Genomic DNA, 17,330 nt, shown 5'->3' with positions numbered 1-17,330 from the left:
AGATTCAGGGGGAGTGATGGAGAGAGGGGAATAGAAAAGCATTTACCATCACTGCTTGAGTCCAGAGCTGTAATTACGGAACCGAGAAGCAGCGAGAGAGGGGGAGGAAAAGAGCAGAGGTACACACAAGGCAAGCGCCGCACACAATGTACTTTAACAAAAGGAAAAGGTGAGAATCAAAAAATACACACTAGTAAAGTGATGACCCCATAAAATTGGCACTGTTGCAAATAAGTGTGGTAGGCGTGCGGAAGAAAGGCAGGGGGAGAAAAGCAGCTCCACGAAGTACAAAATGACAAAGATGGAGGAAAAAAGAGAAAGTTGTGAAAAGGCTTCTTTAGTGCGCATGTGCGGGGAGTGAGTTCATTTATTCATAGAATCCCCAGATATAAAAAAAACAACAACAACAACATAATAATCCTGGCTGATCATTATGTCAAATAAAATGCCTCTGATTAAGTGGAGTGAGTATTAACTATGCAGGGGAGCGTAGAGAGAAATGCAGGGATGTAAAGAGAAGAAGACGAAGAGGATGTGTAGTAGTATAAAAGTGAGGAGAAGGAAGAGTGACAGGCGAAGACAAGATATCTTAAGGGAAAGCGGTAGTTCTCAAATGATGAGTGATAGACAGTCCAAGATGTGCATGAAACATGGAGGCGTACGGCCGATCAAAATAGTGAGAGACCAAAAATAGCGGGATTACAGAGAAGACAGAGAATGGGGCCAGTCCAGCTCTGTATATATATGTGTGTGTGTATGTGTGTGTATGTACGTGTATATATATATGTGTGTGTGTGTATGTATATGTGTATATATATGTGTGTGTGTATGTATATGTGTATATATATGTATATGTGTGTGTGTGTGTGTATATGTGTGTGTGGTTTGTGGTGGGTGTCATACCGCCTCCGTCCTGCAGGTGTCGCTGTTCACGCACTTTATAATGTAAACAACACTGAGGCAGGCGGCGGCTAAAACTGACAGCAGCTAAACTAACCTCTGCGTGGAGAGAAACGTTTCATTTAAACAGCATTTAAAGAGCATTTCACCGCCGTGTTATTTCGATAAGCTCAGCTGTTCGCTGTCAGAGTTGTTTATTATTAAAAAAGGTTTATTTATTATCGGTTTGAAGCTCAACGGCTAAGTTAGCTTAGCTCCCCGAACATGAACTCCTTGGTCGGGTACGGAGTGTCGTCGGAGTCCGACAGTGATGGAGAGGTGGAGGATGGGTGAGTATTCATTTTAAAATAAACTGTGTCAAACTGTGAGACGGATAATTATAATCCTCCGTCTCTCTCTCCGCATCTTCCAGGCCCGCTCAGGAGCTGCCTGATGCGGCTTCAGCTGCCACACGGAGCCGCTACTTCTTGCTGGAGCCTGATTCAGCCTCCAGTGACTCAGAGGAAGAGGAGCAAGAGTCCTCCTCTCCATCAACACCTGCCTCTTCTAATCCACCTCCTTCTTCTTCTTCCCTCACCTCCAACAAACTCCCTCCTCCTTCCCTGAACACCTGCTCTGACAGCGGCGTGTTCGCCAACCCGTTCCGGGCTCAGGCGGAGCAGAAGCTGAGCGCCCTGCAGAAACACGTCCCCCTCACCATGCAGGCCAAACCCTCCCAGATAGGAGGCAAGAGGATGTGCGTGTCCTACAGGAAGGACGGCAGGTGCAGGTTCGGGATCAAGTGCAAGTTTGCACATGACAGTGACCTGCAGACGCCGGTCACCCCTGCTGACTGTCACCAGGCTGTGAGTGAAGGAGAAGAGGGGTCAGATCCTGCTGAAGCTGCTGGAGGTGGAGGAGGTGGTGGAGGAGGATCCCAGAAGCTCCAGCAGGAGCTGAAAGAGGATGAGTCAGGAGGGCAGGAGGTGAAGAAGAGGAGGGTCGGACTGAGCAACACTTTAATTCCTCCTAAGCGGGCGATGAAGCAGTACAACATGCACAGGGACAGAGAGCGGCTCAACATGTCCTGATGTTTGAGGAGCTCTTACACCGTCGTTAAGCAATAATTATGTTATAGGATCAATTAATAACTCAGGCAGATGTTTAACCTATAGCTGAAGAGAAGAAGTGTGTGTGTGTGTGTGAGTGAATACACTTTGGAGAAATGTTAAGACATTTATTTACATCTTTTATAAATGAACATTTGTTTTTTTGTGTGTGTGTGTGTGTCACATCCTAAATGACAAATCAGAGAAGTGCAGGTTTATTATTGACATATGTTCCAAGGGTTTCTACATAGCTTCGCTTATTAAATTACATTACACTTCAAAAAAAAAAGATTATTGTGTGTAAAAAAATTTGTGTTTGACTGTGCTGTATTATTATTATTCTATGGGTTTATGTGTGAACGTCCGCGGTCACCGTTTGGCTGCCTAGAATGACCGTGTGAGAACTTACATACGTTATACGGGTTATTATTATTATTATTATTATTATTCCTTCAAAGTCTATCAACAGCCAAGCTTAACAAACATTTGCACAGATGTCATAGTAACAGGTTCGATGACACTGCCAGAACTTGCTAAAATATGCATTTTTGTGACTTTACAAGCCGGTGAAACGTATTTTTTTGTGTGTGTGTTTGTGTGTCCAAGTCTTTCCAGGTTTTAAAATGTTTTAATTCATTTCCTGTAACGTTTTTTTTTTAACGTTGCCAAATAAAAAAAGGTTTTACAGTAGATCTGGACAAGAAAATAAAATAAAATAAAAAATAAAATAGCTGCCTATTTATTTAAACAGACTTTCCGTTTACAGCGTTCTAATTTGTGTTTTTGTAATTGGTAAATTACTAAAAAGAGGTATGCTATATTATTGCGTGACAGCTTTTGCAACAGAACGTCGGGCATCGATACACACGCACACACGCACGCTCACATAAAAGGCTAAGTTAAGTTTACAGGACTGTTATGTACAAAGGCAACGACACATACAGACACACACATATCTCTCCCTGATACAGATAATTCTAAAAAGCTACCAAATATGACTATGAGTGAACAGTAAATATATCGGTGATCCTACATTTACCTCAAACATTGCAGTACAGTATATCGGGTCACTGGGGACTGGGTTTTGTTTTACATAAGTGCCTGCTGCACGTGTCTCTCGGTGCTGTCTGACAGGACCTCCCCATGTCCCGTCTGCTCCCACACAACGCCGTCCCCACCCACAGCCTCCGTCTGCTGAAGGGAGCCGACCGACTGCGAGGAAGACGAGAGCACCGGGCTGTCCAGGATAAAGCTGTCCCCGTTGGTGGAGGCTGGATCCTGGGACTGGTGTTGGGACTGGGACAGGCTCGGGATGGTCGTCTGCAGGCTCTGAAGGTGCTGGGAAGTCGCTAGAATGGGGATCTGCTGAATGTGGGTCTGAGACTGGCTGACCGGCTGGAAGGTCATTTGGAGGATTTGTGTCTGCCCCTGGCTCTGCTGCTGGGAGGAATATGACTGAAGAGGCTGGAGCTGGGGTTGATGCTGGGTCACCACCGAGCCTGAATGAAGGGTCAGTTGTTGGATTTGGGGCTGCTGTGCCTGCTGAGCTGCCTGCACGAACTGGACGGGCATCTGGAGCTGGAGGTGAGTCTGCTGCTGGTTGTCAGCCGGCGAAGGAGGGTCAATTGGGGACAGGGCAATCGTCACTGGCACCTGCATGGTATGGAGGCTCTGGTCTTGTCCCAGTAAAACCACCTGGTGACTCACTTGTTGGGCCACGTGACCCATCTGGGACACCTGAGCTACTTGCTGCCCTTCCTGGCTCAGCTGGTCCACCTGCCCGTCCTGCCCTATTTGGCTCACGTCCAGGCTGGTGACCTCTGCTTGCATGGGGTTTCCTGGCAGCTCCAGTAAGGAGGCAGGGGTTGTGATGAGGGCACCAGCGTTGGCTGCGAGCGCCTCAGCAATTAGCACCTCGGGGTGACTCTTGGCCTTGTGGGCCACCACGCAGTCCTTCTTTTCAAACTTCTTGCCGCAAATGGAGCAGGAGAACTGATAGGTGGCATCAGCATCGTGCTTCTTCATGTGCCAGTTGAGAGACGCCTTCTGGCGACACGTGAAGCCGCAGATTTCACATCTAAGGGGGGAAAAAAATGTTTAAAATATTTCAAAAAATGTAAGAGAGTTATTAAATGTCCAAACAAAGCAGCACTAACTGTAGAGGCTTCTCTCCCGTGTGAATCATGCGGTGCACAGCCAGGTTGTGGGAGCTCTTGAAGGCACGAGCGCAGAATTCACAGATGTAGTCCCTCTGGTCTAGAATCACACAAAACACTTAAATATAGATGTGTTCCACATACACTACTTTCATTATTAATTATAACACGACATGGTCTGACACAGATCAAAACCCCGAGGCATGTTTTATGGATGTGCTGCATGTGTACCTGTGTGATGCTTTGCATGACGCAGCAGCTGCTTCTGGAGGCGGAAAAGTCTCCCGCAAGACGGGTGAGGGCAGACGTACTTCTTCTTGAGCAAGTGCTGGTACTTTATATGATGCTGGGGTGCAAAACAAAACACAGAACAGTATGTCAAGCATCAGATGGAAAAGAAGATGCTCAGTAGCAGTCCTAGCTCAGAGTGACAGGTGTAAATAAGCCTCAGTGGGATTGTTTGGTTGCTGAGACAGACCTGCAGGTAGCGAGGATGAGCCAGGACCGTCCCACATCCCTCCATTTCACAGCGCACATACTGCACGGGGGGCTTCTTCCTGTGTGAGCGAAGCCAAGTCGTCGCATTGTCACAACACTGAAACCAAATCTTAAATTCATATCCCACACATCCCAAAGTCGTCTCCCGCTGTGTCAGTCAACCGCTACCACATCCCTTATTTCTGGATCAAAGTATGACAGGGCGATCATCTTGAAATTACAGTTCAGAGCAGATGTCCAAAAAAACGAAATATCAACTTCACCTTCTCTTTGGCAGACGTGGCGTTTTGTCATCTTTTTTCCGCCGGCCTCTCCTGACACAGATAGAAAAGGGGGAAAAAAAAAAAAATCAGCTTGCTTTGCACGTCACGTTTAGATTAAAGCTGGAAGAAGAAAGTGTTATTAACCACCTAGACAAATTTGAATCATTAAAAATATCAAGTTTATGAAATTAGGTGTCAAAATCAGTTAAAGATGAGCAGTAATACTGTGGAGGCGTGTCCGCTGAAGACACTGAAGACACGTTGGAGCAGTCAAGCAGCAATTTTGAAGCAACCGAAACGTGTCAGATGAGTTCAGAAAATGACACGACTAACTCTGAAACACTGAGCGAGACTGATTCATCTCTGTCTCACTGCTGGGGGTGCAGGGGTATAATCAGGGTGGCCTCACCGTGTCATCGAGCCACCCTTTATGGACCGCCCACAAAAATCCTGGACGGAAACCTCTAAGTTTTCAGCAACTATTTTCCAACATATTTAATGTGTTTTGAAAGAAGAACTTTTAACTTTGCACAGTTACAGTTGTAGCTAATTAATCTATTAAGTTGGTACTGTGCTTACTTCCTGGGTCCATCCGGGTCCTCCACTATTTCTTCTTCTAGCTTTACTTCCTCTTCCAAACTCTCCACGTTATCCGACCCTTCTATCTTTATCTCGGCGTCCTCCTTCTCTTTTTTAGGCGCCTTCTCTTTCTCTTTCTTCTCCTTCTGTCTAGGAGGAGCTCTGCGCTTTGGTTTAGGGACATCCCTAAAAAACAAAAACAAAAAAAAGAGAAATATTCAGTTACTAAACTAAATTATGCTTTGTTTAATCACGACACAGACACACACACACACACCTTTCACCCTTCGGGTCGTAGCTCTGGTCGTTCAAGTCATCTCTAAAAGGGACATCTTCATCACTGCTCAGACCTTCCTCCTCCTCTGCGCCACTGAAAACAAAACAACAAATCACTTGAAGCCGGAGCTCCACTGTCTGCGCCGGGTCAAGTGAACGCACTTGAGATGAGTGTACCTCTGACTCTGCGGCTGGTAGCTGCGGTCGTTGGGGTCATCCTGAAACGGAGGGTCTTCATCATCCAAGACTGGCTCAGCAACATCCTCGCTCTCCTTCTCTTTCTTTTTACTGAAACAGCATAGGTGTGAAACACAGGCATCATCAAAAAAAACGAGCTCTCCTAATCACACACGTTCACAATATAGTAAGACAGTATACGTACGCAGCTAATACATTAGTCCCATTAACTATTTTTCAAGATTCCTTCACCCTGCTGTTGTCTACGCATCCTCTGTAAAGACCCGCCAAGATTAGGCAAAACATTTCACGGATGTATGAAAATAAAGACACCATATGAAGTGACAGACAGGCGTCATTATCTGCATTACACTGCTTCGAATTGCCGCTGGATTTCTTCGATGATGCTTCGTCTTTTGCATAACTTCTATGTCAAATCACAGTGACAAACAAACTACTTTACGGCTACATATTTTTAAAAATAGTGGCTTAAATAAAATGTAAACTTGACCAATCAGAAATGATCAGTGCTGCGAGCCGCACACGCAGGGACTTTTTGTGGGGTAAAATAAAGTCTCTGTAACTTAATTCAAACCTGTCCTGCTCAAAAGGTTCATAGTTCCCAGGGAAAAGTGAAAATCTGGTATTACATTCTTTAATATACAGTCGTCCCTCGCTATAACGCGTTTCACTTTTCGCAGACTCGCTGTTTCGTGGATTTTTTGTGTGTAATTTTGCATGCTTTTTTTTTTTTTTACAGCGTACTGTACAGTATGAACGCACATTGTGTTCGGCACCGTCAGAGGAACTGTGAAACACGCGTGAGTTACTGGTAATAATTTCTTATGTGTCAAACCTCGTAGATTGATCATTAAAATTTAATTTGTCAAAAATGTTTGGGCTTGAAAACAGGTTTTGATCTTTGGTTTCATTTACTAAAACAGTATTGTAGTTATTTTTGTTAAATCTGCGAAAGTTTGAACTTTGAGAGTTTAAATGAGAGAGAAATGTGAGAAAATGTTAATGCCTGTCTGAGAAAAGTGTATAAAAGTGTGTGGTTAGGGGTTTTACGGCCTTTAAACATAATAATGTATATAAATAACTTACTTCGCGGATTTCGTTTATTGCGGGTTATTTTTAGAACGTATCCCCCACGATAAACGAGGGACCACTGTATTCTAAACCTTTTAAACCTTCAACAGGGGGCCTTAAAATATGTTTGAAAAAACACACATTTATTAGATTAATTGGCCTATTCCTAAAATAATAATAACAACAACAACAACTAAAACAACGTTGATAACAGGCTACCCATGACTCCTCGTGTAATCATGTAAGCTGCTGTCCTTACTCCGTTTATCAGCTACACAAAAACAAAAACATTGACGCCCCCTGGTCTAAAGTGATACTTCACACAGTCAGACCATAAATTCTACCTGATCTCTGTGTCACTGTTTATAAAACCCAGCGTGTTTGAGATAAAAACCAACATAATAATCGTGTTTACAGGGTCATTTCACCCAGATCACAAAAAGCACTTTACCACTTACTTAAACTTAATCTGCACAGCTTGACACCAAAAGGAATAAGTGACTCTTTAATGTCTCCTCTAACCATGTTTCTGTAAAAGAATACAACTCCAGCAGTGAAACCTTTGACGCTTTTAGTGTTCATATCGTGCCAAAAATATACTTACATCTCAGACTTGTCTTTATCGTTCGACTCTCCTTCCACCGCTGCGTGACAGAGAAAGAAATGAGTTTGAGAGAGGCAACAAAAGCTCTGTTATCCGCTCAAACCTTCAATTTTAAAAAGGCACGAATGCATAAAACACAAACATATTTCAGTCGGAGTGAGTTAAATGGAAGTAGAAGGGAGGTAACAGGCAGAACTGATCCCATTAGTTACACTGAAAATCCATAATCACAACCATCCGGTATCAATTAAATAAGATGTCACTGAAGGTTTTCCTGAGGAACACACACGAGCGAGCGTGACACCTGACGCTGCTCCTGGGTTGAATTATAAGGGCTGAGACATTGTGGCTCCCCTGTCAACAGGTTGCTCACCAGCTGGATTCTCCATCCCAGGTTCGGTCTTACACACGGGCTTGGCAGAGCCGCGGACAGCTCTGCCAGACGGGGGCTTGGCACGAGTCTGAGCCGGGGGGCGTCTGGAGGGAAGAGCTGGAGTGATGGAACAGGAGAAGCATGCCATTAAAAAAAAAAAAACACGCAGAATCCACTTGCATGATAATAAAAAAAAAAAATGAGTTTTCTCTGATTACCTTGTGCATCTGCAGGCTTCTTGGGATCCTCTGTGCTGCAGAGATAAAAAAACACAGAAATCTGGCATTTTATCTACCTGCAGAGAGACATGCAATCATGCACCACACCTCTACAACATTAATGCATTTAACAGGGTTCCCACACCTTTTTCATGAACAAATTCAAGCACTTTTCAAGCACCTTCAAGCACCAGTTTTTCCAGCACCTTTAAATACTGTGTTTGCCATGATGGTCATGGGCAGCGGTGCCACTGTATGGCATAATAATATGGATCTAATTAGCATTATTTCATATGGTGGTAGATTGACTGTTTTGATTTTTAACTAATTGTGAATTAGCTTGTATTCTCAGCTTGTGAGCGGTGTATTGTGTAACTACCATAGCGCAATAACAGTGACAAATAGACAATCACACAAATTTCAAGCATTTTCAAGCACTTCACAAAAAATTCAAGCATTTTCACAACCTTGAAAACACTGAATTGAAATTCAAGCATTTTCAAGGAATTCAAGCACCCGTGGGAACCCTGCAGAGAGACATGCAATCATGCACCACATGCACCACACCTCTACAACATTAATGCATTTCAAAAAAGTTGCAGCACTTGCAGCCAGGTATGGTTTTTTACTCCACCCTCCCCATGCGGAGCTGCAGAAAGGGGGACGAGCCCATGCTGAAGGCGTGCTTTTGACAGGAACTGACCCCCCCTCACACACACACACACACACGTTTAAAAAAAAGAAAACAAACGCAGGTGTGTGTTACAAACTTACTCTGTGCCTTGCAGGCTGTCACCTGCGACCCCCCCTGCAGCCTCCGCCGCTTCGTTTTTCTTCCGCCTCGAGTTGGAAACTTTCCTCCGCTTGGTCGCACCGGTGTCCGGGCTCGGCTCGTCCTCGTCCTCGTCGTCGTCACTCTTGGTGTCCTTCAGCCAGGCCGGTACCGCCCTCGTTGACCTGTCTCTCAGAACCCGTCCCGAGCTCTGCGGGCTCTGCGACGCTGCTCCGTTCACGGTGTGAACGCCGGACCTCGGGCGGCTCGCTCCCCGCTCTCTGAGCCCTCTCCTCGGTGTGACGGTCGCACTCGGGGCCGAGGTCTTCCCCGCGGCCTTGTCCTCACCTTTATTTACACCGCCGGTTCGGGCTCCAGCCGGTTCCATCACCGTGAGCACGCTTCAGCCTTAAAATCAAAATCCGCTTAAAAAAGCAGGTTTACAAGCAACGTGAGGAAAGACGGACCACATCTGCTTAAAAGACGTTTTGATTGCAGGCGGCCTTTATCCAACAGAGTGGGGGCATTTTCTATGATTGCGTCGCAAATTAAATGCATATATTTATTGATCGGGAATTGAAAACTTTTCTTAATTATCTATTCAGCAATAAACCGATATCATTTTAAAGAAGCAGACACTATTTTCGCCTTCTTAAAGCTATAGTAAACCTACTTATTCAAGCCCGAGCCTGGAGCGCAACCATCTTGTGCGCTTTGTTGCGTCTCCTTTAAGCCAAATATAAACCGAGGGGTTACGTTCGAGCGGCGGCAACGCATTTTAGCAGATCTACAAACCATCGGGATTAGGCCGCTGTGCCTTAAGAGAGGGGGAGCCACGCCCATCCATGGTGTTTGTAGATCTACCGCCAGTGCAAGTGCACCGCGCGCACGAATGAGTGTGCCCGGGCATCATGGGAAGTGTAGTGTAAATTGCAATTACCACAGATTTGACTTTGTTTTAAGGATATTTCTATATTTTTTCACTTTTCGATAAAAATCTGAATGATTAACAATATAATTAAAAATTTCATTGTATAAAATATATTTATTTTATCGTATTTACTATTGCTTTTTTGATATTTTATTATGTATATTTTGCTTTATAGTATATTTTTATTCTTTGTTGTCACTTGTCATTTTGTGCAATGCTGCTACTGCACTATAATTTCCCAGCTTGGGATAAATAAAGTATATCTATCTATCTATCTATCTATCTATCTATCTATCTATCTATCTATCTATCTATCTATCTATCTATCTATCTATAATAACAAATATTAGCCTATAATATTAATGTAATTATATAAAAAAAATATACTATACATGAAGAATTTCCCTCCAACACTACTAGAAAACATAAAAGTAAAGTGTATTTTATTAAATTCTTTGCTGTATTTTTGTGACTGACAGACTGACTGACTTTATCCCAAGCTGGGAAATTACAATGCGACAGCAGCATTACACACAGTGACGGAGATTTGACTTTGTTTTAAGGATATTTCTGTTTTTTTTTTTCGCTTTTCGATAAAAAATCTGAACATTAACAATATAATTTTAAAATTTCATTGTATAATAACAAATATTAGCCTATAATAATGTAATTATACAAAGAATATTCTATACATGTAGAATTTCCCTGCAACACATACTAGCAAACATAAAAGCAAAGTTTTATTTTTAATTTTATCAAATTCTTTCCTGTATTTTTGAGATGGATGGATGGATGGATGGATGGATGGATGGATGGATAGATAGACTTTATTTATCCCAAGATTGGAAATTACAGTGCAGAAGCAGCATTACACACAGTGACGGAGATTTGACTTTGTTTTAAGGATATTTCTATATTTTTTGGCCTGTTTTTTTTTTCACTTTTCGAACGATAAACAATATAATAAAATAATTTAAAATTTCATGGTATAATAACAAATATTAGCCTGTAGTATTAATGTAATAATAAAAAATACCCATAACAGGAATTTCCTGCAACACATAAAAGCAAAGTGTATTTTATATTAACTTTATTATCAATGCTGCTATATGTACAGGACAACAAGAGATTAAAAAGTGTGTTTCCCTCCTTATCCCGGTGCAAAAACACAAACAGGAAATATAGTGAAGATGTAGAAATAATAAAAATAAAATATAAAATAAAAACATAGATATAAAAATATACAAGACATCCGAGAATATAAAAGACAGTGGCAAGTCTGGAGATATAGTATAAATATGGCAATATTGTAATTGGAATGAACAGAATTATCAGTATAAATATAAATATGGCAATATGGACATAATTTTTGTGTTCTGTACTGAAATTTTAATAAACATTTCTGCTCAACATTCAGCTGTATAGTAATATCCTGCATGTGTTGAGTTTATATTTTAACCTCCACAAATGACTAAATGTGTGTTGTTTCCAACAATATACTGCATTGATTTCTGTGGAGCTAACATGGCTGCCAGTGAAAAACTGCACAATCTGGTCTGAACTGTACAGATCTGCTTGCAGGCTGCCTTGATGTGTGCGTTTGCCACCAGATGGCAATATTGGTCTAAATGTACAATTTATATCTTAACAGCATAAGCTCTCATGCACGGAGTTAAAATCCTTCTCCTGCTACCGGTAGGTGGTGGCAATTTATTGAGGCAATATGTTGGAGATAAATTCTTCGGAAATAAACTCCCTCGCCTTGTTGTCTGGAAAGGTTTTATGCACAACTGTGTGGATACTGAACATCATGAGGCATTGTAGTTAACAGAGGGAGTTAGGGTAGCCATAAAAGGAAGTTGGATTTATACATGAAATCCACCAATACGATACCACTCACAAATTTTATATTTATATATATTGTTATCATGTAAAGGGGGAAACGATGTGGTAAATATGCACTTTCTGAATACAGTTCTATTGCCACTGAGTGATTTGCGCATGAATCATTTACTGTCTGATGATTTATTCGCATGCACGTTAAATAATTAATCACGTTAATGAATGGCAAAATATTGATTGTGTGAATTCCCTGATCAGCAGAGTTTGTCATTTGCCAAGAAGATAATCAAACCTACGAGTAGATCTTGTCTTGGTATCCTATTGATGCTTCTTAGGTTAGTGTCAGATTTAAAGGGGTTTATTTAAGAGTATTGTATAATGGAATTTATAAGAAAAGCTATGTTTTCATTAGTGTTTAATCACCTGAAAATAAGATTTCTAATGTTTTTCTGACCTCAGAGTGAGCCTATATCTACACTAGACACTATAAGCCTTCTTCCAGAGAGTCCACCGTGTTGGACTGGTGTCTTTCTACAGGCAGCTGCCATAATTTCTCTTTCACACCAGAAAGGAGATGGTGAGTGGGTGACTCAAGAGTGTAGCAATCAGTAACTGCACTTAGGTAGGTGCTACTCAAAACGTTGCAGCTGGTAAGGTTGGTTTTCAAAGAAATGGTTGATTTATCACCAGAAATGTATCAATACTAATGATAACAATACGTCATAACTATATTTTCTATTATTCATCTGTTAAGTAAAGCTTAGTGGAGTAAAAAGGAGAGTATTTCACTCTGAAAGTTTCATTTAGCATAAATTGGATAAGCTCAAATCATGTAAAAGGATTGATCATACTGAGTTACTTTCCATCAGTGGATCAGTATTGGTAATGCTGTAGGTATTGTTAAACGTGTCGGCGGACAGGTGGTGACACTGAATAAAACTGTGACTCTCCTCCCCGCACACGTTGTCCTGCAGGACGAAGGCTACTTATGTTATTTCAAAGCCTCCCTGAGCTCCTCGCCGGGGACAACATGTTTCTAGAGTAAAGTTGACCCGCTACAGAGACGTTTATGAAACATTCCCAACACAGTGCTCTGACTCCGCCGTGACACATTGCTCATAGTAGCTGATGTATGAGGTCAGGGATGGGTTTCCATTCACAGAGGTCACACGAAGTCTCTGCTTCTGGACCTTTCAAGACCTTGAACATTTAGCACTTTCACAGTGTCTGTGTGTTTAAAATATGCACATAAACAAAATGAAGACAGCGCTGCATCCTTTTGAAAATGCTTTTATTATCTACTTTATCGCTATAAATATAACAAGACCGAACAAGCTTCTTTTTTTTTTTTCTTTTTTTTTTAAAACAAACCTTCAGATAGAAAACAGTCTGCAAAGATCTACAAAGGTATAGCAAAGGGCACATCTGGCAATAAGGCACAACACAGGAAGAGTTTAAATGGTAACACCTATGTTAAACTAGGCATATGTAGCTTCACTCCACTGACACAGGAGCAGGAGGAGTTCATCCTGCTGCTCGTAGTGTGGGTGGAATGCGGCAATAGAAAGTAAGCAGGTGTTTGAGTGGGAGACAGAACCACAAGGTTTGGAGGGCTGTTAGATCATGATTAAACCTTTAACAGTGGCCAGAACTGACCTGCGGAGTTGCACAACTGGCAGCTCAAAGCGCCGGTGGATTGTAAACAACCACACACACACATACACAACACACACACACACACACACACACACACACAACCAATGGACCAGTTTTAGTCTTTACTGTCATAACTGATAAAATGTAGCTGAACGAGAGGCCTTTGTGTTCCCACTCATAACACCAAAGCCAGTTCAAAATAGCAAACAGAATATTACACATAGCAAAAAAAAAAAAAAAAACACGAAACCTTGAATTTTATAAACTATTGGACACTTTGGCAAAAAAAAAAAAAAACACAACAAACAGTTTCTACTTTTGTTACTCTGACTTTTTTTTTTATCCCTAAACAAAGTGTAAATAAAGAGAAGAAATATGTTTTAGAATATATTATACCTTCTTACTTCATACACAACACATGTAATGCATATATTAAATATATCCTGGACATATTGTCATCATAAAAGAAAAATAAAAAGCAGTATCCAAATGTAAGGCGATGGAGTGAGATGAGATTTAAAACAAATACGTCTTGTTTGCCGTGGATGAAGGATCTTTTTTTTTTTTTTTTTTTGCTTCTTGGACCAAAAACCAGTTCTTACTCACAATCTCAAAAAAAGCCATCCTCAAATCAAACACATATTGTTTTAGGGGTTAAAATGCAATAAAAAATCTGAGAATACACAGTGAATACAAAAAAATTGTTTGTTTTACAAAGCAAGCCAGCAAAACAAAAATGTTTTTTGCTGCTCTTGTATAAAGATGGCTGTTGTGGAGTGTGACTCAGCAGCTGCTTGCATCCAATATTTTGTGTGCATGTTTCATGGTACATACATGCATGGCACTTGTATATTTCAGCATGAGGTATTGCTCCAGTTATTCCCAGTCCAATATTACACTTGTTTTCAACACACCGCAGAGTTTAAAAAGTGCGTACTAAACAATCACCAGGGTTATTTTCTGTTTGTTTTTTTTATACTTTATCCGCAAAGGAAAAACTCTGTCAAACATACAGACATTGAAACTTGCCCAGTTTCATGTGCACATATGAATTCAACACTCTGTATTTAATATCTCTTCATCTGAAAGTCGCAATCTCTGCCTTTTATAAATACGTTTTTTTTTTTTAGTGCACCTCGGTCAAGCACAGTTTGGAGGACGAGAAATGAAGAGGAGACAGACCTATAGGAGTGTACCACAGGAGCATTCAGAAAAGAGACTACAGGAGAGAGGTACCTTGGCAATCTGACTGCAGAGACGGAAACCTACTCGTCTCGACTCTCACAACAATACAAATACCACAAATTTGGTTCTTATGAAATATGAATGGAGAAACTCATGTGAGTCTTTCCTCTTTGTGCCAGCTATAGGGGCTTTGTTATGAAAGGCACAGTGAAAAGCATAGAGTAGCACAGAGGTTATGCAGATGTAAGGCACTGTAGTCAGGCACAATCTCTAATATCATAAAATCGGAGTGTTGTAGCTTTATGTTTCTTTTTGTTAGCACTGGCAATGCAGGAGCTCTTTAAGTGACAGAGCGCTCCGTCCATATAGAAAAATGTCTCGCATTCTGTCCGCATTGTTCACCTTTCAAAAGTCAAACAATAAAAAAAAACAATAATAAAGATATACATAAATGACAAACAAAACAACTAACACGTGTTCAGTCTTAGTCCCCTGTCAGCGCAGTTTCTGAGGATTGAAACATCTCAGCGTACACGAGGTCGCCGTCCTCAGGCTTCTAGATAAACCACGTTGCCCGTTATCAATAAAAGCTTTCCAGTTTCCATTCTCTAGTATTTGTTCCCCCCAAAAAAATCTGTCACAATATTATTAGCGGACACACGTTTCTTCAGACAAACCAAAGATATACGTTTCCAAAAGTTACAGGAATTATAGGCAAAATAAACACAAACCTTAGAACCTTCATTTAAAACACCAACAACAAAAAAACCACAAATGAAACAAATAAAACCATAAAAGTACCACAAAGGCAATTTGAAGCATACACATTCAACCAGCATGGACGGACAGCATCACCTACAGCATGTAGAATTGGCTAGAATACTATATATTACTGGAAAAAATACTAAAAAAAAAAAAAAAAACAACAGTTTTTCTTCAGTGATTCATCTCTTTGTCAGTATTCCTGTTTACTTTCTTTTCAATTACATTTTCTAATCTTCTAAAACAGTTTTTAGACATGATATGAAGGTCTACTCTCGCTGTTCATGGAACAAATAATACCCCGGATAATATAGAAAGCTACAGAGATTAAAACTTTAAATATGTATGTTTTCTTCATAAATACTTAAATGTACCTCAGTGTTTCTGTTGCCGCAGCAAACAGGTGGCAGGGGTCAAAGAGAGCAAAACAGCGAGATGGGAGCTGTGACTTTTTGATATCGTAGAGTAAGTGCTGTTGTTGGAGGGGTCACGACATACAAAAGGTCCCTTCTGTATGTGTTTGTATTTACAGTGATGCTGCATAAAGCCGGTCATGGGGTCCAGGTTATACAGAGGCCAGTAGGTGGGGACAGATATGAGATGTCAGGTTGTCATTGTTCACTGTCTGTTTTCTAAATATGTGCTTCAAACGACATTCCTTTAGAGCTTTTTAGACGTTCACGAGTTTACAAATGCGTCTATATGACGGGACAGACGTTAGTCACGGGCAGGTTGTTCGGCGTTTCACGTGGTCTGACCCTCACAATCAATATGTCTGGTAGACATCGTGGATTCGGCAGCTGGAAGGCTGTGGCGGGGAAGGCCTGTGGCACGGCGTTAGCCTGGTATCCACTATCATGCGCTGCCATGCTGATTCTTCTGCAGAGCGGCCAGAGCAGCTGTGTTGGCAGCGTAGTTTGTGATGGGGACGTAAAGGCCCATACAGGCCCGGCTGGTTGGATACGCTGGACGTTGTGGGCCATGGCATACACGGGAGTGATTGGACGGCCCTGGGAAATGCAGGAAAAAGAAGAATATAGTAAACAGTGTAAATGCGTTCAGGAGTGTTGTGTGTGTGGTCCTAATGTCATATGCACACTGAAAAGGGGGGGGTAGAGACCGCAGGTAGGACGGTGGCAGCGGCAGCAGCAGTAGCGGGGGTGTGGTTCAGGGTGTTGCATTGCCAGAGGGTTGATAAGATGCTCCACCGTGTGCACCTTCCCTTCCTCCACAGTTGGGCGGCAGGAGCCGCACTGAACACTGGGTACTGCCCACTCAGTCGGCAATGCCACTGCATATAAACAGAGGACAATAATGAGAGCTCGGATAAAAGACAAACCGCTGCAGACAAGAGGGTGTAGCAAGAGGTGGTTAATATGTTAAGAAAGCGACAAGCACATACATGCACCCATGCTCAAACAGAAACAGACACGCTTAGATTGGAAAGGCAGCCAATCAATAGAAAAGTAAGCACGGTGTTTGGTGGGAGACAGAACCACAAGTTTGGATGGCTGTTGATCATGATTAAACCGTTACAGTGGCCAGAACTGACCTGCGGAGTTTGCAACAATGGCAGCTCAAAGCGCCGGTGGATTGTAACACACACACACACACCACTACACACACACAACCACACAACACCCACACACCACACACACACACAATGGACCAGTTTTAGTCTTTATGTCATAACTGATAAAAAGGTAGCTGAACGAGAAGGCCTTTGTGTTTCCCACTCATAACACCAAAGCCGTTCAAAATAGCAAACAGAATATTACACATAGCAAAAAGAAAAAAAAACAACCGATAACCTTGAATTTTTAAAACTATTGGACACTTTGGCAAAAAAAAAAAAAACAGAACAAACAAAAAAAATGTTTCTACTGTTGTGGCTCGCGACTTTTGTTTTTATCCCGTAAACAAAGTGTAAAAAGAGAAGAAAATGGTTTAGAATATAG

General features: G+C 41.7%; 2 protein-coding genes across 4 annotated transcripts; one reads left to right on the top strand and one right to left on the bottom strand.

The window, feature by feature from the left end:
• The first annotated feature begins 899 nt into the window (after nucleotides 1-899).
• si:ch211-113e8.11 (hypothetical protein) lies at nucleotides 900-2,277 on the top strand. Its single transcript, XM_010736159.3, has 2 exons — nucleotides 900-1,229; nucleotides 1,313-2,277. Exons 1-2 carry the CDS (start codon nucleotides 1,165-1,167, stop codon nucleotides 1,968-1,970), a joined length of 723 nt encoding a protein of 240 aa, XP_010734461.2. The 5' UTR covers nucleotides 900-1,164; the 3' UTR covers nucleotides 1,971-2,277.
• zfp91 (ZFP91 zinc finger protein, atypical E3 ubiquitin ligase) lies at nucleotides 2,155-9,885 on the bottom strand. 3 transcript variants are annotated; one of them, XM_027282976.1, is made up of 13 exons: nucleotides 9,670-9,885; nucleotides 8,999-9,421; nucleotides 8,225-8,259; nucleotides 8,007-8,123; nucleotides 7,634-7,673; nucleotides 5,938-6,048; nucleotides 5,762-5,854; nucleotides 5,485-5,670; nucleotides 4,906-4,956; nucleotides 4,623-4,701; nucleotides 4,376-4,490; nucleotides 4,145-4,244; nucleotides 2,155-4,065 (listed from the first exon to the last, which is right to left on the bottom strand). In XM_027282976.1, the coding sequence occupies exons 2-13, from the start codon at nucleotides 9,382-9,384 to the stop codon at nucleotides 3,078-3,080; spliced, it is 2,301 nt and encodes a 766-aa protein (XP_027138777.1). In that variant the 5' UTR covers nucleotides 9,385-9,421; nucleotides 9,670-9,885; the 3' UTR covers nucleotides 2,155-3,077. The 3 variants fall into 3 exon arrangements, with proteins under 3 accessions (XP_027138777.1, XP_027138778.1, XP_027138776.1); XM_027282977.1 differs by having other exon boundaries at nucleotides 8,999-9,404; XM_027282975.1 differs by having other exon boundaries at nucleotides 8,999-9,885.
• Between the last annotated feature and the right edge of the window lie 7,445 nt (nucleotides 9,886-17,330).

The sequence above is a fragment of the Larimichthys crocea genome, chromosome X, assembly GCF_000972845.2.
Source record: "Larimichthys crocea isolate SSNF chromosome X, L_crocea_2.0, whole genome shotgun sequence".
Lineage (NCBI taxonomy): Eukaryota > Metazoa > Chordata > Actinopteri > Sciaenidae > Larimichthys > Larimichthys crocea.
The sequence above is the reverse complement of the archived record's forward strand: the minus strand, read 5'-3'. Positions and strand labels throughout refer to the sequence as shown.